This window comes from Calidris pugnax, unplaced genomic scaffold (genome assembly GCF_001431845.1).
Source record: "Calidris pugnax isolate Ruff unplaced genomic scaffold, ASM143184v1 scaffold181, whole genome shotgun sequence".
NCBI lineage: Eukaryota > Metazoa > Chordata > Aves > Charadriiformes > Scolopacidae > Calidris > Calidris pugnax.
Genome location: NW_015090976.1, coordinates 579,654 through 604,600, shown reverse-complemented (window position 1 = coordinate 604,600; position 24,947 = coordinate 579,654). Strand labels below are relative to the sequence as shown.

The 24,947-nt window shown below is 38.1% G+C and overlaps 2 protein-coding genes across 3 annotated transcripts in view; one reads left to right on the top strand and one right to left on the bottom strand.

Moving 5' to 3' along the window:
• RUNDC3B (RUN domain containing 3B) overlaps nt 1-24,947 on the bottom strand; it is a 62,659-nt gene that overhangs the window by 20,798 nt on the left and 16,914 nt on the right. For both annotated transcript variants that reach the window (XR_001413255.1, XM_014952955.1), the window contains exons 3-8: nt 24,048-24,181; nt 20,869-20,954; nt 17,269-17,358; nt 14,488-14,568; nt 12,550-12,718; nt 7,206-7,363 (exon numbers count right to left, since the gene is read on the bottom strand). Coding sequence is in view for 1 of the 2 variants with exons in the window: in XM_014952955.1 (XP_014808441.1) it covers nt 7,206-7,363; nt 12,550-12,718; nt 14,488-14,568; nt 17,269-17,358; nt 20,869-20,954; nt 24,048-24,181 (718 nt within the window). In the remaining variant the exon portion in view is untranslated. The remainder of the gene's footprint in view (nt 1-7,205; nt 7,364-12,549; nt 12,719-14,487; nt 14,569-17,268; nt 17,359-20,868; nt 20,955-24,047; nt 24,182-24,947) is intronic.
• Nucleotides 1,196-1,973, top strand: LOC106894343 (glyceraldehyde-3-phosphate dehydrogenase-like). Its single transcript, XM_014952956.1, has one exon. The coding sequence runs from the start codon at nt 1,306-1,308 to the stop codon at nt 1,789-1,791; it is 486 nt and encodes a 161-aa protein (XP_014808442.1). The 5' UTR covers nt 1,196-1,305; the 3' UTR covers nt 1,792-1,973.

The following is a 24,947-nucleotide window of genomic DNA, read 5'->3' as shown; positions in this document are numbered from 1 at the left end:
CTTGGCTGCAATTTTGCTTAATTCTGTGTATTTCTCTGCTGTGCCTCACTCCATATATTCCACTCCAAACTGCAAGAGTCTGTCTGTCCCTGTCCTGTGCCCAGGGAAAGTTTTTCCCAGTTACACTTCCAGCAGAAAGGAAACTCCTGTGCCTCCAGAGGTTTCCAGCTCACTGAAAGCAGAGCTTTCCCTCTCGCTGTCTCATCCACACCTTTGTAAAACAGAAGAAGTGTACAATATTGCAGCAAACTTCAAATGAAAAATTCCACAAAACCAATATCCAAACCGCCACATAAACAAAACAGTTTTAACACCTGTCAAAATGCGCAATATTTTTTCTGCACACTTAAAAAAAAAAAAAAAAAGAAAAGGAAAAAGTGCAGACAAAAAGGAGCTGAAAGCAGCCCAGAGTGCAATGTGCAATACTAAGGATTTCAAACTGCTGCTCGAACTGGAGGGAGACGGATGACATAGAGGAAACATTACAATTAAAAGCGTAGCTAATGGGAATTACGGTTTGCTAGCGAGGGTCCATGAAAGCTTTAGAAGGAAGGAAGGAAGGAAGGATTAGCATTCTCAGCTGTGATATTCTAGGAAAGAAAGTCACTAAGATCAAACATTAAATTTTAATCTCCCACTTCCTTTCAGTGAGAAAATACAGCAGCTACAACAAATTGGATTTACTGTACTTATGCAGCTGAGGAACTCGTTTCTTAAAGGAAAAAAAAAAAAAGTCTCACAAGACTATCTGAAAAGGAAGGTAAGAGTGCTAAAGTGGTGATCCAGCCTATTTTTCCAGATTATTTCATTTTTGAGAGAGGATTACAAAGCCAGGCAACCCACATTTAAACCCACAGGCTAAATTTCAAAGCCTTTGCCCAGGCCCTTCTGCTCCCATTGCCTTGGACAAGCTTTTGTCTCCTTGTCTCTGACAGCACAGTTATAGCCCATTTCCTCTATAATTTTGTAACTTCTTCTGTGACCCCCTCCTGCCTCCTCTCAGACAGAGTGTTTGTAGCAACACTGTGAAGGCTCTAGAGCATTTACAAACAGAAACTCGACAAAGCAAGGAAAAGCACAGACCTTATTTTCATGAGCAAGTTCTTTAACCAAATGGGGCACTGTCAGTCTTTGGCAAGGAACCATCTCTGCTGCAAAGAATATAGTTAATCTTTAAGTACGTCGTAAGAGAACTGATATGACGTGGTGTAAGGCCAAATTGTCAGCAATGCCTCTTGCACAACTAACTGCCTGGTGCCCTTGGCCAAGGTCATCCATGACAACTTTGGCATCGTGGAAGGTCTCATGACCACTGTCCATGCCATCACAGCCACACAGAAGACAGTGGACGGGCCCTCTGGGAAGATGTGGAGGGATGGCAGAGGTGCTGCTCAGAACATTATCCCAGCATCTACTGGGGCTGCTAAGGCTGTGGGAAAAGTCATTCCTGAGCTCAATGGGAAACTTACTGAAATGGCTTTCCGTGTGCCAACCCCCAATGTCTCTGTCGTGGACCTGACCTGCCGTCTGGAAAAAGCGGCCACATATGATGACATTAAGAGGGTAGTGAAGGCTGCTGCTGATGGTCCCCTGAAGGGCATCCTGGCATACACAGAGGACCAGGTTGTCTCCTGTGACTTCAATGGTGACAGCCATTCCTCCACCTTTGATGTGGGTGCTGGCATTGCACCGAACGACCGTTTCGTCAAGCTGGTTTCCTGGTACGATAACGAGTATGGCTACAGCAACCGTGTTGTGGACTTGATGGTCCACATGGCATCCAAGGAGTGAGCCGAGCACACAGCCCCTCCCTGCTGCCTAGGGAAGCAGGACTCTCCTTCATTGGAGCCCCTGCCCTTCTTCACCACTGCTGAGCTCTGCATCCTGCAGTGAGAGGCCAGTTCTGTTCCCTTGTCTCCCCCACTCCTCCAACTTCTCCCCGAGCCTGGGGGAGGTGGAGAGGCTGACAGAAAATGGAGAAGCTCATTTTTGCTGAGACTTCTAAATTGAATTCCCTATAGCACGCTGCCCTCCTGGAGCTCTCCGGGCTGCCTTCAGGGGCTGCTGCGGAGGAGCCGATGGACTTCTCTGGAAGGCAGGAGGCATGAGGCTGAGCTCCGTGCAGGGCTAACACGGGGGTGTGGAGAGCATCCTCCCCACAGCCAGTGCCTGGAAAACTGGGAAACCTAAGGGACAGGCTGTGTGCAACTCGGGAGTGGAAACAGGCCCAGAACATTTACTGCAATTACAGAGTGTCAGTGATGCAAACGGTCTCTCGGAGTGGCAACCAAACTGTCCTTTCCTGTCTTTACAAAGACATTTGTATTATCCAGATAGATCCAGCAATACTGCAGTTCCCATCAGACGACTGTAATAAAATATTAAGGATGGAATACAAGTAGTGTTTGGGCCTTGAAAAGACTGACCAACTCTGAAGTAACAGCCAGACAAATTAAATAAATCTAGCTTTAAGATCTTCTAAAACATACAAAAAATATCTTGATTATACAGACGAGCTTAATACAACGTAAGACATGAGTGTCCTCACAATTTAATTTGAGCCTATTTGTACCATAATCAAAGACAGAATTCCAAGCATAGAAGAGTTTTCTTGACTTCTTCTCTTCCCTCCACAAAACATCAGAAGGGGTGTTTTGGGACAGGGCTATAGGAAGAAACAGCAGGAGGAGATAAAAACTGAGCAGTATAAAATACAGCACAGCCACTGAATCTAAGAAATGCATTTTCAATACGTGTGATAAATGAACAAAAATTAAAATATTGCACCAGTTGGGATAATAGGGCTGTACCACCTTACAGCAGCCACACCAGTCTGAAAACCTGAAAAATACCTTAGGGGGAGACCCATGTTGGTAAGCATTATGCAAACCACTATTGTAATTTCAACAAAAATCACAGCAGAAGAAAAAAATCCATTTTGAGGGTTTTTAGTCTTTGTATACAATGCTTTCCTTTTTCCTTATCACTTTATTTAAAAATATAGTTTTGTTAAAGTGATTAGCTTTTATAACATCAGCGAGTCACCATGCAGAAAACTGATGGAATCTCTCTTGCAATCATACCTCAATATTTAACATACATAAATATCCATTTCAGATGCAGAATCTGAACTTTAAAGTGACAAAGGTCTGCAGTTTGCCTTAAATACAGGTAGCACATAAGCCAAAAGAAAGACTAAGAATCAACCTAAGGGGGAAAAAAGCCTGTTTAAGCTGAGGTAAAGAGTTTTAATGCAAGAATGCTGGGGGCAAGTAGTTCCAGATTTTGCTCAGCCACTTCTTTGACTGAGCTAAGTAATCCTTCAAGGCAGTGGTCTCCAAAGTGGGGTGCTTAAGACAATCCTTTAGGGTATGTGAAAGAACACTTCTTGTACTGATAATAAATGAAAGAAAAAAAGAAAGAAGAAATAAACACTATCTCTCTTATCTCATCTTTTTTTAATCTTTGTGTACGTTTTATAATGGACTACTGTACCAATATGTACATGTATATAATCTATAAATAAATAAGTATACCTATATAAGGGTGATGTGCTCAGAATTTTTTTACTGATTGGGTGTGCAATCAAATGTCTCTCTGCTCCAAAAGGTATTCAACACTTCTTTGCAGGATCTTAGAGCTAGAAGAAATGCCTGCCTCTGAGTTTTGAATACTCCAGGATAGAGTTCCTTGATCTTTTGGGATCCCTCTCCCATCACATACTGAATGGTGTAGAATTCAAGCTGTTTTCTTCAGTTAAACACACCACGGATCGCAGGCTTCTTTTGGCTGTTCTCCTGTGAGCTGTTATTTTTAAGCACTTTAAGGCCTTAAGAACTGCCCCACCCTCACTGTAAAAATACGCTATTCCTAGAGAAGAGAGGAGCTAAAAAGCACCGTTCTCTAATATTCAACTACAGCAAGTTCAGGCAAAACCACATCCCAGTGACAGCAAACACAGCTGAAGAAAGCAAATGGAAACCAGAATATGCCTCATCATTATTACCACTGACACACATCACTAGGCAACCACTTCATCTGGAGATGCTGGAAAAAGAGCAAGCTGTTCTTGGAATAGAGCTGAGTGGTTCCGCTTGGAAGGGACTTAAAACCATCATCAGGGCTCACCAAAAGTTAAAGCATAGTACTAAGGACATTGTTCAAATGTCTCGTAAACATTGACAGGGTTGGGGCATCAATCATCTCTCTAAAAAGCTTGTTCAGTGTTTGACTACCTTCTCGGTACAGAAATATTTCAAATTCTAGGCTGAGCCTTCTTGATGAGCTGTGCATTACTTGAAATGTGTCTGACCCATGACCACAGGCTCTATTGCTACTTTTCTAACTTGATTTGCCATCAGACACCTGCTAGCATGGTCCCCACATGGGTGGGCACATTACTAAGAAATCCAATTAAGATGGGACAAAAAATGTTACTCTTTCATGAATAACTAATTTGATGAATTTTAAGGTTCATTATTTTCCAGATACCAGTATTCATGAGATCCATGAAATGACTTAACTAAATTGAAAACTGTTTTGTTCATGGTCTCACATGTTTGAGTATCCAAACTAAAATGTTCAGAATAGTGAAAATTGTAGATGATGAAGTTTAGCATAGCAGCTGTAAAACAAAAGTGACTTCCAAGTTTCTCCAATCTCCTATCTCCATATTTATTTCATGCTTTATAGCAAACTGCTTTATTAAATGTGAATATGGAAAAGTTTTTCTACAGGTAACTTAATTTATAACCTGAAGGCCACATCGATCACTAGTGTTACCTGGTTTCCAAGTCAGCAGGTATAACACATCTCTATTTTCCACTCCCATTCCTTTTCTCCTTTGGGGGCGGGCTGTGTGTGTGTGTGTGTGTGTGTGTGTACACAGGCCTAAACATCGGCTCAGATTCTACCCAAATCCATTGAGAATATATATAAAACATTTTGACTTGCAGCCTGTGAAAGACCATTTTGGAAACATGAACAAATACTTAATCAACAGAAACTTGAAGCAGTAGAACTTGCTACCTTAACAGCCAGTGGAATAGAAAGGCATCATTAAGAAGAAAATATAGAATATTTATTTATAGTTTCCATTACACAGCAAATGATCCTAAATCAGATCTCAAAGTGTTTTACAAACAATACTGTAATATGCCTCAGGCAGAATTACAATCCCAAACTTGCTCTTAGCTGCTTGTAAAGAATTAAAAAAGATTACAGCATACATCTACTACTTCAAAATACTACTAATGGTAGGGGAGCAAAACACTAAGATTTGGAATTACATGAACACCACTCTAAAACAGCTGGACCATGAAAAGCAATTGGCCAAAACTCCCGTCTCATTACAGACGCAATAGTAACACAATATATTCTGCTGCCAGGTCATCCTTGGTCAGAAAACCAAACCTGAGAGGGATATTTCTTCCCTTCCCTCTCCCCAGTAAGGAACTATAAGCTCCTAACTTTAAAAAGAGTTCATCTGAGAGGCACGATATGCTCACAGTAGTAACAATGCAAAGTTATACCTCTCTCCACAAATATGTAGTGCAGTCCAGGCTCCTGAAGGCAGTGTCTCCTAAACAGCTATACAAGGACACACTGTCGAGACACAACAGAAACTGCTCCACAGTTTGAGCCTTTACAGAAGAAAGCCAGTGAACAAACCCCAAAGACTGAGATCTTTACAACAGTCTGATTGCATATATCTCAGCTAAAAATTAACAGCAGGTCTGAATGCTCAAAATTTCCAAGTATCAGAGTGAATTTAAATGAGCTCACATCTTCCCCCAACCCCTCCTAAATAATCAGGGAGGCCAAAAACTATAACATGGGTCATTAGCTAGATCGGTAAGTTCAGAAAAATACTCAGGAACAGGTATCTCAAAAACTTATAAGCAATCAGAAAAAGAAAAAAAAAATCTTAAAAAGATTCAGAAAAGCATGTTTTTTCTTCCTCAACTCTGAAATTGGCATAAATAAAATGTAAATGCTGTATTCCTGAGGATTTTCGGAAAATCCATTTCAAGCCACTCTGAAATTGGCATAAATAAAATGTAAATTCCTGAGGATTTTCAGAAAATCCATTTCAAGCACTGGCAGTAAAATGATCTACCACAGAACAGAGAGAGAAAGGAAAAAATAAACCAAACCAAACTAAACCAAAAGCAAACACACCCACCCCGCAAACCCCCAGCTTTGTTTACAAGCTAGAAGTACCTTCTGCTGCATAGAAAAGACCCTTCTGGGTGGGGTCTCAGTGAGACATTAGGCAAAGGGAACCAAAGTACCCCAAAGCCATCTTTATATTCATTTTGTCTTGGATTGTTTCAAAGGCCACAGGTGACTTCCATTTCACCTCAGGGTTCAGACGCAGACAGATTACTCCAGATATAAGGTAAAAGAATTTATCTTGTATTTGTTATGAACAGAATGGAACATACAATTACTTCAGATGCATACTATAGCAGTCTTGTGGCAATTTATCAGCACAGCGAGTCTTCCATCTGTCTGGGTCTCTAAACATTACCAGAGAGTGTCTCGGCAAAAGGACAGCACCTCTCCCCCCAACAAACAGGGCTGGGAGGGTAAACTACCTAATTTAGCATATTAGGAGTCACATATTCTATTAAAAAAATTGACCCTTAAAGCTGTTGCTTTAGCATTTTGCCTTGTGCTGAAGAGCGAGGAGCAAACTATTTCATCAGTTTGAACATTATCAGGACTAGCAGATGAAATTCTATTGTCTGAGCCCAGTACAAATGAGATATAATCTATGCAAAGTAAATAAATATTTCTTCATCCTCTCTTGCCTAACACTTGAAAAACAGTGCTCAAAAGGAAGCTGCTTCCAATATACTTTTTTTTTTTTTAAGGGTAGCCTTAAAGCTGGAAGTAATAAAATATAAAGAACATTTTATAAAAAGGTGTTAAAAATTTACACGTTTACTGTAAGCTATTTCAGACCTAAAAAAACCCAATAAAAGATCAGAATTATTCCGCCTTACACTACTCGCTTTCGGGGAGCCATTTCTGAATATAAGACTTGTCAGGAAAAAAAAGAAAGCTAAAAATACATCAGTTTCTTTAAGAAGTTTGACTCATTTCCACAGGACCAGAAGTTCTTTGTACTTTATAGTTAAATAAGTTAAATAAATTAAGTGATATTGCTCAAACAACATTTCTCCATCATACTAACTTACAACTGGTCTTGCAGTTCCACAATGATATATTCAAGCTGTTCCTTCTCCATTTTATGGGCTAGATCCATATCTTCAATTCTTTGTAACAGTAGTTTATTCTGTGAGACCGATTCAGACAGCTGGTTTTCTCTGAGTCGTACCAATTCTTCAAGGTAACCCTGGAAAAATAAGTGTTAGAGAACACACTATCAAAAAAAAATATTCATTATGTATGTTCACATTTTTCTGGTTTAAGATGTATGAAGTTCTACTTTGGTTTTGCTGTAGGGCTTTTTAAATTTTATTTTTAAACAGACTGGTAAATTGATTTAAGATTAGTATTATGCTTCCTAATAGGTACCAAGAAAATTATGTACTTATTTATATTCCTGTGGCGGTATAGAACAATGGATGAAACAACTGGACAGGAATGCTACCACCGGGAATCACTCATTCATTTTTTGAAAACAACATGTAACAGTCACCAGAATAAGAAAAAGATCTGAACTCTACAACTTGACAGATGCAGGATGTTAGAAAATGTCTAAGAAGGACAAGAGTAGAATGAGTCTATATGGATCTGTATTGTTAATGAAAGTGATCCAGAATTATAAAAAAATATCCAACAATATTTTTAAGTTTCTTTGAAAACTGCAATACCACATCACATGGCAAAGAAGAAAGCTATTGAAATAAATATTCGTCTCCAGTAAAGCATAAGGTTGGACAACTGGTGAAGGTAACTTCTTTTAGTAACATTGGATCTGTGCAGCTGGAATGTGCATGTACATTTATGTAATTGCTTTTCCAGCTGATACTATAAAACACATGGGGCAGTCCTAATTACACTCCAGCTATTTGGTCATTTACAAAAATCCACACTGAGTATCTAACAGCAGCTGTGACAGCAGGCTGGTCACAAAGTATGTTAACAAATTACACATCTGGTTACAATACTAAGGAGATATTTCTTTTTCTCCAGAGTCTCAACATGTCAGATGCCATAACTTCTTATTCACTCTTAGCTAAAGCCGTATAGAATAAGTCTATAGTGTATAAAACTTTGCATTCTTTGAAGCCTGTGGAAAAACGTGTAACTCTTTCATAGGTGCCATGTCACCAAAGACAGACCTCTGCTTTAGTTACAACAATGTGCTACTAAAATGTTTGCTTCCTACTAACCTTCTCACTGTGTGAGAAAATAGTTAATTACTGAACTTCTTACTGTGTGAGAAAATAGTCGAGCTGATAGGATGGGACAACAAGAAGGAGTTAACTACTTCAAGGTTCTCTCATATTTCAGAGTACTCCTATACTCCTATACTATATAACAGAGCTGTGGCCACTTCCAGGAACATCCTTAGAATCCTCAAGAAGTTGGCAAACTTACTGTAAACTTTTACTGTCCTGAGATGACTCAATACCTTAAAAGGATAATGTGAGGCAAGGTATCCTTGCCCAAATGACCACTGAGGAACTCAGGCCTGCGCAGAAGTGTTTTGCCAATGCTGCAAAATTTAATAAGCACGTGCAAAAGGGCTATTCGGTCATCTTAATGAATGTGTTAAGCTAAATGGAGTTATTTATTAGGTAGGCGGAATTATCAGAATCATTTATGTATAAATAATGGGTGAATGTCCCCAGTAAGGTGTGCTAGATTTGTGGATTTCCACCTAGCACCCAATGTCAAATAAAGCCGTATCTCCTCTCTAAACTGCTTCTGGTTTCAAGAGCTTTTATTTCAGACAACACCCACTTAAAAAAAAAAAATTAAATTAAAGAGGCATAGTTCTGTTAAGTAAAAGGGAGGAGAGTGATAGGATGGCTTGGTGGACACCTGGCGTCCAGCCAAGGTCAACCCACCAGTATAAAAATGTCTTACTTATTTTTGAATGGACACTAGAACAGGTTGTCCAGACAGTCTGAGTCTTCTGCATCCTTAAGCTACTCACAGCCTGACTGAACAAGGCCCCAAGCAACTGCTCTAGTCTACCTATTTTTGAGCGGGGGAGTTGGACTGCCCATCTGTTGGGCAGATCTCCAGAGGTGCCATCTGACCAGACTATTCTGTGATTCTATGATTACATACAGATCTTTCCACTGGATATATTTGTATTTCATAGGAATTTATCTTAGTCTTGGTTCAAGTTCCAAGGAATCTTGAGAGCTTTTCAGTATGCCTAGTTCTGCCCCATCAAAAGTTAGTTACCTTGACTGATAAGGTGCTCCTTGGAGCTCAAAGTAGTGCTTTGAAAGTACTAAACAATGCATTAGGGCTTATACAAATTTCTTTCCTCCCAGAAACATCAAACAAACATTTTACAAAAATATTTTAGATACGAAGCATCAGTGTCAGAAAGATAATACTATGAACAGTAAATACCTCTGCCTATAATGACATGGAGATGCATCATCCCACCAGTGAAAGCACATAAAACTTCAGTATAAACAGCATACAAAGAATTTAGGACTTCACAACAGTGAAGAGTTTACACCATTCAAAAATGGGGAAGAGATAACTTCCACACAGGTAACAAACTGTGACTCATTAATCTGGACAAGAGACAACTTGGAAAAGATACGCTCATCATATTTCCAGAGTGGCCTGGAGAAGGCAGGAAGGAAGCAACTGCTCATCATTTTTTTAAAATACAAGAGCTAGGCACCACAAAACGAAGCTGGTAGGAGTCAGATTCAAAAGACAGAAAAGGAGGTGGCTTTTCACACAACAGATGGGCAGATATGCTTTGCCAAAAAAATTATTTGGATGCTAAAAATTTACATGGGGTCAAGGGGATATTTGACAAGTATTTGGAAGAGAGATCCATCACAGGTTACTAAAGAGACAAAGTCCTCAAAGAAGTCCTTGAGCTGGTATGTGTTGGCCAAGAAAGCATTAGAGGAAACAGTGCATACGTGTTTGCTTTGTTTTTATTCTTCCTTTCACATCTACTTTAGGCAAGTATCCAAGATAAGACAGTAGGATAACCAAGGATTCTAGGTCTAAACCAGCATAGCACTATTAATCCAAAAAAGCAACGCTAGGATTTACCTTGCTAAAATAATACCTGACCCTATCCTATTATCTAAACAACTCAGAAGATATGAATACCTTTATCTTAGCTGAAATCCAATCACTTGTCATACTGTGACCCTGGTAGAGTTCTTTCACCTGTGCTATTAGTGACTGTGCATACTTACTTAGGAGGCACAAAAGGAATTTATAATTGTTTGCGCAAAGTGAATGACAATAGAGAAAAAAAAAAAGTATCTGTCGGACTCTGTATATCAGTTGCTAAAAATACATTATTTTCAGCTTTGTCTTCTTGTCACAAACCTCCAGTTTGCCAACACACAGAAGGTCAGACAGCCCCTTTGTCTGAAAGGAAACACTGCCTTTGATTAACTGGTACCTACTGCACTGTGTGCAACTTGATTGTTGCTGCAACTTACTGCCATGATAAAGGTTCCAAAAATGGAAGGAGAGAAATAGTCAGAAAAGGAGCTCTAACAAAGCTGGTGAGGGGTCTGGAGAATAAGCCTTATGAGGAGAGGTGTGGGGACTGAGGAAGTGTGGAGCTGCGCTGCTGAGTGAGAGCTGGGCAGGTGTTCTTGCAGTGAGGGGAAGGAAGCCTTGGGAACAGTAAAACAATGTCTTTATATGGCATTATTTGTGTGGTATGAAATCCAGCGAGGGAAATAACAGATAATAATGTTTGGATAACATAGGCGCGTGAACACTTATTTGTAACCAATTGTATTGCTCCTAACGGTGCGTGGACAGGCCCCACAACCTATCTGTGTAGAGAGCACAGTGTGTGATCAAAAGAGAGAAACTATATATGCTGTAAAAATGAAACATTAAACGTTTTCGCTTCACCACTTGGCGGAGTCCGTACCCTTTGTTGCCACAGAGAAGCTGAGGGAGCTGGGGGTGTTCAGCCTGGAGAAAAGGAGGCTGAGGGGAGACCTTCTGGCTCTCTCCAACTCCCTGAAAGGAGGGTGTAGCCAGGGGGAGTCGGTCTCTTCTCCCAAGGAACAGGAATGGGACAAGAGGAAATGGCCTCAAGTTGGTGCTGGGGAGGTTCAGATTGGATATTAGGAAAAATTTTTTACACTGCAAGGGTTATTAAGCAGTGGAATAGGCTGCCCAGGGAAGTGGTGGAGTCACCATCCCTGGTGGGGTGGTGAGATGGTATAAAACAGGTAGACATAGTGCTTAGAGACATGGTTTAGTGATGGTTTTTGTCAGTGTTAGGTTGACGGTTGGACTAGATGATCTTAAAGGTCGCTTCCAACCCAGACAATTCTATGATTCTATGAGCTGCAATAATCTGGGAGAATGCTCATTGTCTCAGGCCAAAAACCATACCAACAACCATTCTTAGACATTGTTGTCTCTGTAGCTGTAATGTGCTGTTATAAAAAACTGACTAGCACTTTGCTTTTAGAAATACTAAAATACTAAGAAGTTTGGACATACAGTATTTTGGAACCCAGACAATTCTATCATTCTATGAGCTGCAATAATCTGGGAGAATGCTCGTTGTCTCAGGCCAAAAACCATGCCAACAACCATTCTTAGACATTGTTGTCTCTGTAGCTGTAATATGCTGTTATAAAAAACTGACTAGCACTTTGCTTTTAAATATACTAAAATACTAAGAAGTTCGGACATACAGTATTTTGGATTGAAGAGGAAGTACCTACCTTTGGCTTCTATAATAACATTTGATATGCCACCTATGTTATTAAAATCAAGTACAAACACACTTTTCCCCCCCCTCTTTCCCATTCTAACTTGAAGCAGGTCTTAAAACTGTCAATTTATAAGAACCCATCTCAGTATCACCAAGAAGATAGTTCTGCTTTTCATTCCTAGATTATTACTTTGCTGATCATTTTTGTTTACTGTAAGACTAAATGTTAAACATAAGATCACTGTCATTATAAAAGCCTTCAACTGGCAGTCTACCTCCATCAGTAAAATTCTATGGCCTCTAAGGAAGGGGAAAGTCACATTCACTTCAAGCTCACAACCTAACAGTCTAAGAGATACACTGCCTGTAACTCTGAGATTGGAAAAAGGAGCCCAAATTTCTCCATTTAGATATTGTGAAATCCAATCTCTAAATTATTATTATTATTATTATTATTCTCTTCCCCCTCTCCCCAAACCTCTTTTCCCTCAAATCAATGAGCAAAGATACTTAGATGCTTTGAGAATCATAACATTTAAGACCATTTACATGAAGTTAAATAATTTTAATATATTTTTCTGCCTTTACTTAAATGGATATGTCACTAGTTGGCTGGTGACAGGCTTTGGCTCCATCCCCCACCCCCCCAAAACCTAATAATTTACCTTCTGTTCCAATGCAAGCCGGTACTTCTGTTCTACCCTCTTGCATTTGTTGTACCAACTGTTTTCATCCGTGATGAAAGGAGGACCAATGTTCTCTGGAGTGCTGCCTTCACTGCCACTGCTGCCCAGCGTTCTTAGCTCTTCTTCATCACTGCTGATGCTGTCAGAACTGAAGGATCATATTTATTAGCCAAGTGTTTGTTAAAATGGAATTCCCCTGAAACTAAAACACTACAGTTCTTAAACGTATCTAAAGCTCTGTAAGCCAAAAAGAATCAAAAAGTTGGGATATGATAGCCCACCAAATACAAGTTATATTTCAAGCTTTTACTTGTATAGCCAGCTAAAGAATGAGCAAAGAAAGATTTACTTGTGATGTTAGTCAAGTTGCCAGGTAAGGTAAGTCAGGGTAAGGTAAGTAGGTAAGTCAGACAACTACATATGGGATACTCTTCTGGAATTCAAAGGGCTAATTTATTACAATATGCTGTTTGAGGAAATGGTGACTTAATCTTTCCTTCACAAATTCAGGGCAAAGAGTAGTATTTGAAAATAAATTGTATTTGGTTCTAAAAATGCAGAAAAATAAAAATGCAATTCTCATTATATTAATTCATGATAAACTTAAGAATGTATCATTATGGTTATAGCGAAGACCCCGTGCCTGCTATTTCACAGAACATAAGTATCTCCCTACATAGTATGCAGATTTATTGTTAAATTACCTCTGTATCATCCAGAATCAACGTATGCCAAAGAATTCAGACCTAAAGGGGGCTACAGGAGAGATGGGGAGGGGCTCTTCATCAGGGAGTGAAGCGATAGGATGAGGGGTAATGGTTTTAAACTGAAAGAGGGGAGATTAAGATTAGATATTAGGAATAAAGTCCTTACTGTGAGGGTGGTGAGAGCCTGGCCCAGGTTGCCCAGAGAAGCTGTGGCTGCCCCATCCCTGGAGGGGTTCAAGGCCAGGCTGGATGGGGCTTGGAGCAACCGGGTCTGGTGGGAGGTGTCCCTGCCCAGGGCAGGGGGGGCCAGAACCAGATGATCTTTAAGGTCTCTTCCAACTCCAACCATTCTATGATTCTATAGTCTATCTCAAAGACAAGAATTTTAATTTATCTCAATACCCTTTTCCCTTACAGCTATGCTTTCCATTACGTTAACAGCATTTCCTAGTTTTTTTTAAATAGTGATTCCTCCAACATCCTGCCTTAATGCAAATTATCCTTTAACTGAACTATGCAATTTGCCATTAACATGTAAGCTAATAAGAACTTCAAGAGAGTAACTAGGATCTTTCCTGTTAGGTTGTACATCTTCAAGACTACTCCTAACTTTCAACTGCTTTCTTCATTTTGGCAAACCTAACAATAGAACACATGCCATTAATTTCCATGCTTTTTGGAGATTCCAAATTGCGATCTGATCCATTTGACAGCGATCATTCTTTTTATTATTAATCATATGGCTGATAAGAAGACCAAAATGTAGCTGGAAGGTCAAACTATATACGCAACTGGCCATGATTTCCTACTGTGTGCTAACTGCTCACACTGCATACTGCTCAGCTGTCGCATCTTACCATTTACCAGGGCATAGATAATTTTTATTTACAAAATAACTACTTTTAAATTCATGGCCACACAGAAAAGGCCTGAGAGAAAGGACAACTTGGTCTGGTGATCTTCAAAGGAAATAAAAAAATTGTTTACTGCTGAACTGTGATTCTAATCCAAGTAAACAAAGTTAGCATGACTCATTCTGATGAGTCATGTAGTAATTCCACCAGCCTGAAAGAGCAAAGTAGCTGAGTGTACTGGTTTGTGTTTAGATATGGAGATTATTTTGAATATGAAATGAAAAGCAAGAGGCCCAGTATGAAGTAAAATTTTGCCCATGAAATAAAAGAAAAACAGTAGTGTAAAGATAGAGTACCTTTGGGTGAACTTCAAGTACGGTGTATAATCTATGACAGCTGGAAAGCTGCCATCCAATCCCTCACCCTTCAGACAAAAACTGTAAAACAGAAAAACAATAATAAGATTATAACAAGAAAATTAAATGACAGTAACGGATGAGTTTTACCAATGTGAAATTTGATTTTTCTTAATTTTTTGTTAATAAGAAAGGCCTAAACACTGAAATAAAGTATTATACAGTGAAATCTTACTCAGCTGAGCTAGACTGTTTAATATTAAATGAGATTCACTCAGCATATTATAGGATAATGAAAAGCAGAACAAACAGGAATTTCACATAATCAGGGAATATATTAGGGCAAGTGGTAGAACCCCAAATTTTTAAATAGTCACTTTTATTCTGAGAATACAGATGGATTGCAAGGGAATAACAAGAAAAGGAAAGTCAGCTGAAGCAAGAGCAACAGAAAAGCTATGGATGAACTTGGAATCTTCAGTATTTAAGCTCATTTACAGTTTTTGTGGAGTGCTTATGTAACCATCCTACAAACTTTAAGTCAAAAATCAGTTCTCAAAAATACTTCAGAGTCTTTCTCCTTTCAGACACGTTCTGGTGTTGGGCTGCAGGAAGATGAGGAACACTAATGAAACTAACTTTCAAAAAATGTTCTTAAATGGTTGTAGCTTTATAAAGCTCTGATCTACATTGTATTCCTTTTGTATGATATATAAAAGACTGTATTTGAATCGTGTTTAATTATCATAGAAGCAACAAAATTAAAGCCTTGCCTCTACAAGGCTCATATTCCCCACTCCTCCTACCTCTGTCATCCAAAAACCACATTTGACTAAGACACAGCTTTTGCTACCTTAATTGAAAAGTGCCATTTTTGACAAAGCAGTCACTTAAGTGATATTTGAGAAGTAAATCTGAAGGGTTTTTTTCTAAGAAAAGAAAAGCAAACAACAAAATACACAATTCCACATTGCTGCAAGAGGGGAAAAATATTTAGATTCTATTTTCACCTCAGTTCCCCGATATTCAGCCTAGAGTCTTATTTACACTTCCATATAGATAAGCCAGTAAACATTTATTAGAGACTCAAATGGAAAAAAATCCACTCAAATATAACATGCAAAGAATAGCTACAGCTTCTCAGCTACTCAAACCACAATAGCATGAACTATATGTGGCACAATAAAAATGCTCCTGTAGCACTATATTCCTGTTTTGGCCAGAAAATTTCTAGGCTCTTAAAAGTTGCATTGGCAAAACCTTAAATGTCTCCAACGAGAACCAAACATTACTCTGAATATTATTAACAGACACCTATAAATGTGTTTATATTAGAAATTAGAGGACAAAGGAAGAACAAGTACGCTCATACAGCTAAGCTCTTACACCAGTAGTATGTATCACTGATGCTTATACAAGAGAAACACAGTCAATTGATGGTTATTTATGGGAGGATTTACATATTGCAGACCTACTCTTGCTATGCTTCTTATTGATGCATAGCTACAGTCCTTCCAAATACACTGCTAAACTGCTTCTGCATTAATTTTGCATATTATAAAGCTTAAACTAATAAAATCTGGTAAGATTTGAATTCTCTGTGCAGAAGGCTGCCCCTCTTACTGTTCTGCAGCACACTTCTGTCCCCCCCAAAACTTACATTGAGGATGCAGTGAAGCCAATCTAATGACTAAATGCTGGCAAAAGAAGCTATCCTGCATTTTAAACATCTCCCTCTCTGTTTTGGGTTTGTTTGGTTTTTTTTTTTCCCCCAACTAGACATTTCCCTTCCCCTCCTTACAGTGGCATTGGCACTTATCTGACTCTGCTCTGAGGGTACATAAGCAGGAGTAAGTCTCCCAAGGCCTTTTGGCAACAATTAGTGCACCCAAGGAGACTATGTGGTGTTTTCTGCCAGTTTATCTCCTAAAATGGTTTATGATGAGCATTAATGTTGCTGCAGGGTAAATATTAACTGTGTACAGCCAGGAGACTGCAGCATTATCACTCTCCCTTTCCCTCTGCTGTGTAACAAACTCCTTCCCCAGTGGCTCTGCATGGGGCTAAGGGGGCCCTGACAGACACATTAATAGAGCCTTGCCCCAGCCAGCTGTGATCTTTTTCCAGCCTTTATACCTTGGTGGTGTTCATACATCACCAAGATGTTTTATCTAGGGTGTGTTTGCACTTTCACCACCCCAAACCACAGAATTAATCATATAACAAGGCACACAAAAGCCTACCTAGAGATTGGAAAGGTAAATTCATGCAATCTGATGATACTTTGCCGTTTGGGTGCAGTTAATTATAACACAAATTAATATTAAGTGGTAATTTGTCGTTTAAGCTTTTAAAATCTAGAAGTGCTAAAGTTAAAGATACCTATACCTTCTACATACGCAGTTACAGCGCTGTCGTTGAGTACCAGGGCATAACCATCCATTTAATCACAGTTTTCCTTACAGTTTAAAAATAACTTTAAAAGGTTCAATTGTCTATAAGCTTCACTTAATAGGTTTGATATGCCTTCTGCAATTATACTTCTGATTGCTTTCAGGATTTTGATACCTGAAAGAAAGACCGTGTCATCATGCAGCTATATAAACTATGGCAAACTTTATTTAGAAGAGCCATTCAAGATCTCTCTCTCTCCCCCTCCCCATCTTGTCCCCCCGCCCCCGATTGAATCTAACAAAGGGAATCTAACAATGTTTTCCATAATGCATTGATATGTAAGTACTTTCCCTGAGCATTGTGTTATGAAGCATGCAAATATAATACCTGAAATCAATTGCATTGAGTCCCAGCAGCATACCAGCAAGCATATTTGCTTCTTCGCCAAGAACAATTGCTCCATCCTCATAAAATCTCCTTCAACAGAAAAAAAATTAGTTCAGTTAATACCATTTTCTCTCAAATAATTGTAATGTTTTAATAGTTAACAGAAAACTGAAGAAATACAGTTTAAATAAAAATCTCTCATGTGAACCCCAGGGGCATTCATATTTCATTTCAAACAAAGCAAACCAATAGACTGCACAGTGTAAAACACCAGTCTTTGAGAACATAAAAATTTAGACAGAAGCAAAAAGAATTTACAATTTGGCATTAAGAAATAGTAAAACAGGATGGACAAAATACAAAGAAAATTAAGATACCTTATACTTTATTGCTGAAAGGAAGAATTTGTGTCACATACATAAAAAATGTTATTATTCCATAGTATGAAAAAAAAACGTTGTCTCTCACAATTGCACTTGCAGGCTCTTTTAAAGTTCAACATTCAGTCTTCATTCTTTGTAGTTGATTACGTTAAAAAAAAATATTTTAACAAATCAGCTGTTTTCCAGGTAGCATACTTTTTCTTAAAATATTGATACTGGGAAGATGGATGCTGCGTCCAGTTATTCCAAGATTTAAAATTTTCATTATTTGAGGGGGTGCTTTCTTAACATCAATTTTTAATTGTAAAATACCTACTGGCCAAAGTTTTAGAACTCCATGGCTTGATCTCAAAGTACACTTCACATACCCTGCTACATGCAGACTTGTGAAGGTTGCTTGAGAACAGTGACCAATAAAGCAATGATTTTAAAATCTGTATTCCCTCACCACCTCCCCATTCTCTCCTGTTTATTCTAATTTTCTCGTCCCAGCTACCAGAGAAGAAACATTCCAAGCACAGGTCAGGTGAACAGGACCCACCAGGGCCACGTGCAGCCTTGAGAAAAACATTTGGTGTGTTTAGCAAAGTGGCGCAAAACTTTAATTTCTGTGTCAAAGGAGTCTTGGCAGCAGCAGAGGCGAAAAGGTCACCAGAGTTCCCCTGAGTGTTACGTGTGGAAAGAGGGGAACGAGAGCTGTTCAATTCCAAAGGCAAGGTTGAAAGGCCACTTACCAGAAACTGGGATGCACAGTCCACATATCCATCCATTCCAACCTATCTTTCAGACAAATACCAGCAACTCTGCCCTACCGAAAGCTCCATCTGTTCTAAGAACTGCTCCAAAGCACTGGGATGGCTCAGTGAGAGCTCAAGTTGGCTGCATGGCAAACGTCCAGAAAAGACACAGTTTGGGGCTCAGCTCCAAAGACTGAACTGTGTTACAATGCACACTGTCACAAGTCCCACTTTTGCAGTTTCATAGCAGACATCCGTTTGCCGTAAAGAAATAAGTTGCCCAAGACCTTGGAAGTTCTCAGTGGGAGCAAGAAATCTGGAAGACTTCCTCTGGGAGGACAGAGATGACAGTCCTAACACCAAGGCTATGATGTACAGACTCAGCTCTCCACCCTCTGACTTCAGGAAGGTCACCAGGAGGCTCTACTGGCCACTGGTTGAGACAGAATACTGAGCTAGATGGACTTTAGAGTCAGATTCAGTACAGTTACTCTTATTTGTGAGCTAACAGCAATGCTCCCAGCACGAGCTGATTACAAACCATTTCACTGGCATTTGTAAAAATCACTGCCAAGTAACAATCTGTACTGTGTTCAGTTTATCTTGTAAAATGGCACCTAGGAAGTAATGACACGAAAAAGACAGGGCATACTTGTAGCAGTGAGACACAGCTGTGTCAGTCTGACAGTTCCTTAAACCAGCTACAGTAACTCAGCCAAAACAACAGTCCTTTTGGCAAACCCACAAATACTCTCTCAGTGTGACGCAGTTGACATCTCACAGCGCATCCACTTCAGAGTCTGTGCTGACCAATTTGTTAGAAAAATAATTGTCGTCATGCTTAATCCAAGCCTCTTCCAAGTGTGGTATGCAAATGCAGCACTAATAACACTGCATCTAATGACACGCTGCTTCATTAAAGAACTAGCCCTAAGATCCAGCACCTAAACACAACACCAAAGTTTAAAAAGAGCTGGCAGTTTGATAGATAAATCTCATATTCTACATTTACACATGTGTAGCATATGATATTTAGAGTTTATGAAAATAGTTATTACATATACACATAATTTAAAGTGCTAAATAAGTGGTGCAAAGCATCACCAAAAAATTCAGGCCACTTACTAGGTATCCAAAATCCCACACAGGAAAAGAGAACGTGTCCATTATTGCTAGTGGATTTGAAATCTACACTACTAAGATCTGAAACTGTAACTATTATTTCCATTAGAGGTATTTAAACATTACTTCAAAACACACTTTGTGCGTACTATATTTGGAATGCAAGAGAGGTTGTTTCCAAAAGCTATACCCCTCATGAGACATTAACATCTTCAAATAAATTAATCTGAAACTGCTAATAAAATAATACCACTGTTATCCACTAGAAACAAACCGCAGTACCCAACAGACACAAAGAATGTACTACTTAACTACACAGTTTGTGACTCTCCTCTTCCTCCTCATGTCCCCCTCAAAAACCCAACTGACTTTTCAGTTTGAGGCACCATGAGCAAATCTTTTCCAGAAATCTTTCTTTTATGAGCTTCTTGTCTACTGTAAATGCAAGCAAATCTGGATAAAATAAAGACGACAGGTCTGGAAACGTCAATAAAATGGGACATTGACATAGGTGTGTTTCAAAGTCACCTTAATATTGGCAAAACATGTGGAGATATGTGGACAAATAGTATTACAAACAGTAAACAAACAGAAGTCCTTACAGAGAAACTTCTTCCTGTTTAAATAGTCCACTCGGTATGTCTAAAAATTTTAGAGTTTAACATAAAGTACCACAATGTGTTACAGACTCACTCATATTTAGATGACTTCATCATAAATCTACAAAACACACTTGTTACAGGATAAAGTGTCATAGAACTATCACATCATTTAGAACCAGGCTAAAACTTCCAGAGTATTTTTTTATCACAAAGCATATTCTGGTCCAGAACACCTTTTACCATTAGGAGGTACAACAAAAATTTATTATACATTTTTCAAACTACACCAAGAATCCTAGCTATGCCTGATTACTAATTCTGTATTTCTCAAAAGTTTCCGGGAATTCTTTTCCTTTCTTCTTCAAGAAAAGTTCCAATAAAAGTTATTTTTTATGGAGTCTCTAGGGTTTTCTGTCAACCATACCTAATTTTGAAAAGAAAATACACTTCTCTACCCTTATCATGCTACAATTTCAGAATTAGTTCCTTCTTTGGAGAGGTTTTCTTCTCTATTGACCTTTTAAGAATTCCAGACTTATTTCTAGATTTTAAAAATCACATAGGGATTTTCAATTTTGCAGCTTCACCCATGCTGAAATCCCATCGATACCAACTCCAGACAGCTTTTGCTAGGTTACAGCTCTTACCAGTGATACCTCCTCCTATACAAATCAAGTGGAACATTCACTTTCAAACCTAAGTCCCTCACTTAAGCAACACTTGCTATAATATTGCAAAAATAAAAGTTTTAGAGACCTGGTTGTTTTGAAGTCTCTTAGAGCTGTGGAAATATATTCAGACAAATGCTTTTCCATAAGTGCTACTCTGATCCAGGCTCGACCCTGCAAGAAGAAACAGACATCAAATATTTAAGTATTATAGAATTAAGCACTTAATTTTACACCTGAAAATGAATACAGTTGATTTACCTGGTTAAAACGAACCGATTAACAGAAATATCTCTAAACAGAAATTGTTGCTAGGATGTACTTCATTGTAGTAATAATAAGAACAGAAAACACATGCTTACAAATAAACTTTACTGTGAAATAGAGCTCTCCAAAATTTGAAGGGAGGGGGGAAGTTTTCTCCAGCCTTTTGAAAATTTCATGCACATAAGTGGTAGCAGATCAGGGTAGAACACTTTTCATTTCAAAGACAAAGGTGTTGGAATCATCCAATCTGCTCCACTTTAAAGCAGCAGTAACATCCCCTCAAGGTGATTTAAGTAAAACCAAATTCTCTGAGTTCAATTAAAATGTTTGTGGGATCAATGAAAAAAAAAATTACAACTCAGTGACGTATTTTTATTATGCAATTTGCATAATAAATGCATAATATGCAGATGTCCCCTCTGTAAGGACATCATTCTTTGCATAATAAATGCATAATATGCAGATGTTTGGATAGGACATCATTATAGAAGGTGCACATAACATACAGGAATGAAATCAAATCTAAGAGGCCTCAAACTTGTAGTCCAAATGCAAAACTTCAAGCAGTTCTATAAACAATAGCAATAGCTTAAAAAACTCCCTTTAGGAATATACGTTGCACTGTGTTTACAGGTCTAGGGCACAGGGTTGTAGCTGACAAGAAAGACATGTTTCAAATGGCTGCAGAGTTATGACTGTCAGCTTGAGAACACCATTGAGGAACATTTTTTGTAACCCCCATAAACTTACAAATAGTTATGTAAGTAGTAACGACTTTCTGCTAAATATATTTGGTGCTCATTGACATCTAGCTGAATATCACTACAGACACTCTACCAAAATAATCTGTAGTAGATTATAATTCCACTTTTAATTTATATAGACCTAGCTCAAACTAAACTTATAATAAGATAGGCAGATGCTAAAGAACAACAACAACAAAAATAATTGCTTTTATAAATACCAACACAGCAAAAACTTTAACACAGAGTGAACTAAAATTAAAAGGATGTTTATCTGGAGAGCTGCCTTTATGTTGCTGTTATTCAGAACATAAGCAAAACAGTCCCACCCTGCTGCTGCTGCTTAGCTAATAACTAACAAAGCAGGGCTAACCAGCCCAGGCAAACCCTTACTGACAGCCTCCGGCCTCAAGCAGACCCCCACGTGGACCACCAGTACAACTGATGGATACCACCGGTGTTTATGTAGACATGCCTCCAACCTTCTCACATACAGACAGCCAAAAATATTCCCACATGGACCTTTAAAAATTCACCACCGCTCTCCACACTCATGACACAAATTAGGCATTTATTACTTGGCATGGAGTTTTCCACCAAGTAAAAGAAAACTTTAATTTATTTAAAAGAGCATTTCAGAAAACAGCTTTGCATCTTATTATCTACTGAATTTAAATATTCATATCTATTAAAATGTTGGCATTCAGAAATACCTTTGAAATAAATCTTGAATATAAGCAACACAATCATCAGATTACAGAACATGAGTTTCTCCAGAAAGTATTTGGAAATAAGTTCTCCAAATTATCTGAACTTCCAGATCTCAAAATAAGCAAGAAGAAAAGCTGCATGATAAATTATCAGTCTGCTACTCCAGTACATTGAAAGCTAGGAAGAGCATGTAATACTCTGGATAGGAAAACCAATCAATAACATTTTGCCCTAGCATCTCAAGTGTTTTAAAGTTTTCACACAGATTACAGATATATTTACTATATAAAATTCAAAACTGAGTCTTCAGTCAAAAACTGAGTCAAAACAAAAGAAGAAAGGGGCAACGGTAGACATAGCAAATAAACTGTTCTGCAATACTACATGGATCATCAGAATGGCTGCTCAAAGATCTACTAGATTCATGTTGCTGCTTGACCAAAGCATCATCTTTTATTGAAGAAAACGGTGGTTGCATAAATACCTGTAATTTAAATTGTACTAGCCACACAGTTGTGCCCCTGAAAAAAATCTACAAAGATTTTGTCTATAACAGCTAATTATTTGCACCTGACCAATGACACCAACTGTGAATAATCCAGAATATAAGAAAAATCTGGAACTACAGGATTTTTGGAATAGACATCGGACACAGTTTGGATACTTGTTCAAACAAATGATTTCAGCTCATTTAAGAATAAAAAGGATTAAGAAGATTAATTTGTGCATCCTTTCATGTTACTTTCAAGTCAGAAGGTTCTAAGCTATCAATCAAGGCTGCTTTACACAGGAATATAAACTACTGAAAAGCATTCTAATATAGTAAAAAGAACTTGCAAACTCCATCCAACAGTATTTTTTTTTTTTTAAATGTTGGTTTGCAGATGTTTGTTGTTGCGTTATTAAGATTTAATGATAGGTCAGTTGAAAGCTTATTCTTACTCAGTTTATACGGACATAAACACATGAAATGGTTACTTTCTTAGCATTTCCATCATATCTACAATCAGAAATCGTGACGTCATTTCTATATGGATCCTTTAAAGCTATGGGGCTTTATTAGTAAATAAATCTATTAAAGGCTTCCTGCGCAATCACACCAACAAACTCAAGAGCTAGTCACACCTTTTCTATGAGTGCATAAATTATATACTATTATTTCTACAATTTTAAAACAGTATTTGTTAGGCATGCCTGCACGAACTTCATTTCTCTCAATATACTGCATTTTCAAAAAATTATGTACGTTACGTACATTAGAAAGTGTGAAGGCAATCATTTTATAATACAACATGCTCACTGAATAGAGAATTTGAGATTTATTCTAGTAAATAAATTGTAAAAGAAATACATTCAGATTTAGAAGTTTTTTTTTAAAAAAGTAAATATTTACTAGATATGTGCAAAAATAATTAATTCAAACAATGAAAAATTTTGTGGGGCAAGCTTAGTAATACGTCTTTCTTCTGGGTACAGAAATGTCAGCTATATTTTTACACAAAACAATGTAATAAAAAAAAGTCAATTTGACCTTTCTCTTCCCTACCTTAGCTCTAGAAGAACCGACATTCTCCATGTTCTCAATACTGCAGATGCAATTGTGAGAGACTTTGCGACAAGCTACTCGAATGTAGTCCCAGAAACTACGAGGACTTTCATAGCCGAACCAGGAGATCTGACCTTAAATCAAAATACAAGATACGTAAAGATTTATGAACCTCCCTCTCTGCTTATTGGAGATAAACAGAATTAAAATACTTCCCTATACGTTGCCTGCACTGAAAGGACTTTATAATAGCAAGCCCATATATTCCTACTGAAAACTGGCTCACACGTGAAAAAAACCCACTTGCATTACACAGCTCACTGATGTACAAAGAGAAGTTTGGGGGCTCTGTGTACAAATGTGTATTTTGTTGTGTTTTTTTTCTCCTTTGTTAGTATGGCATAGTAATACTAAAGAGTTCTTCACAGGACTCTTAAATCACAATAGAGCACACACTGTCATGACTTAAAAATATGATGCAAGAAGTATTTCTGTTACTTGTTTTAGGTAGTACCATGTGTTTCACCAATGCAGACAAGAAAAGAGAGTTTCGTTCTTTAAAAAAATATTTTTTTATATATAAATAAAAGACCGCTATTTGCTGTCATAGTGTTGTCTTCATTTTGGGAGCAGACTGGAATTATTCAAAATGGGCTTTCATTGAAGGAAAAAGTGATGCGTGATCAAAAAACTTCTGCAGTCACAATTTATTTTGAGTATACACAGAATGTTCCTTGGGAAGCTGACCAAAATTAATTGAGCAAATCAATATCTCTTCTGGTGCTTTAACCAAAATCCTGTTTTTTCCAGCTAGCAGTGTATTGCAGTTAGAAAATGAAAGGCAAAATTACATACTACTTGCAACCATTCCACACAAAATAAATTGCATCACAGACATAA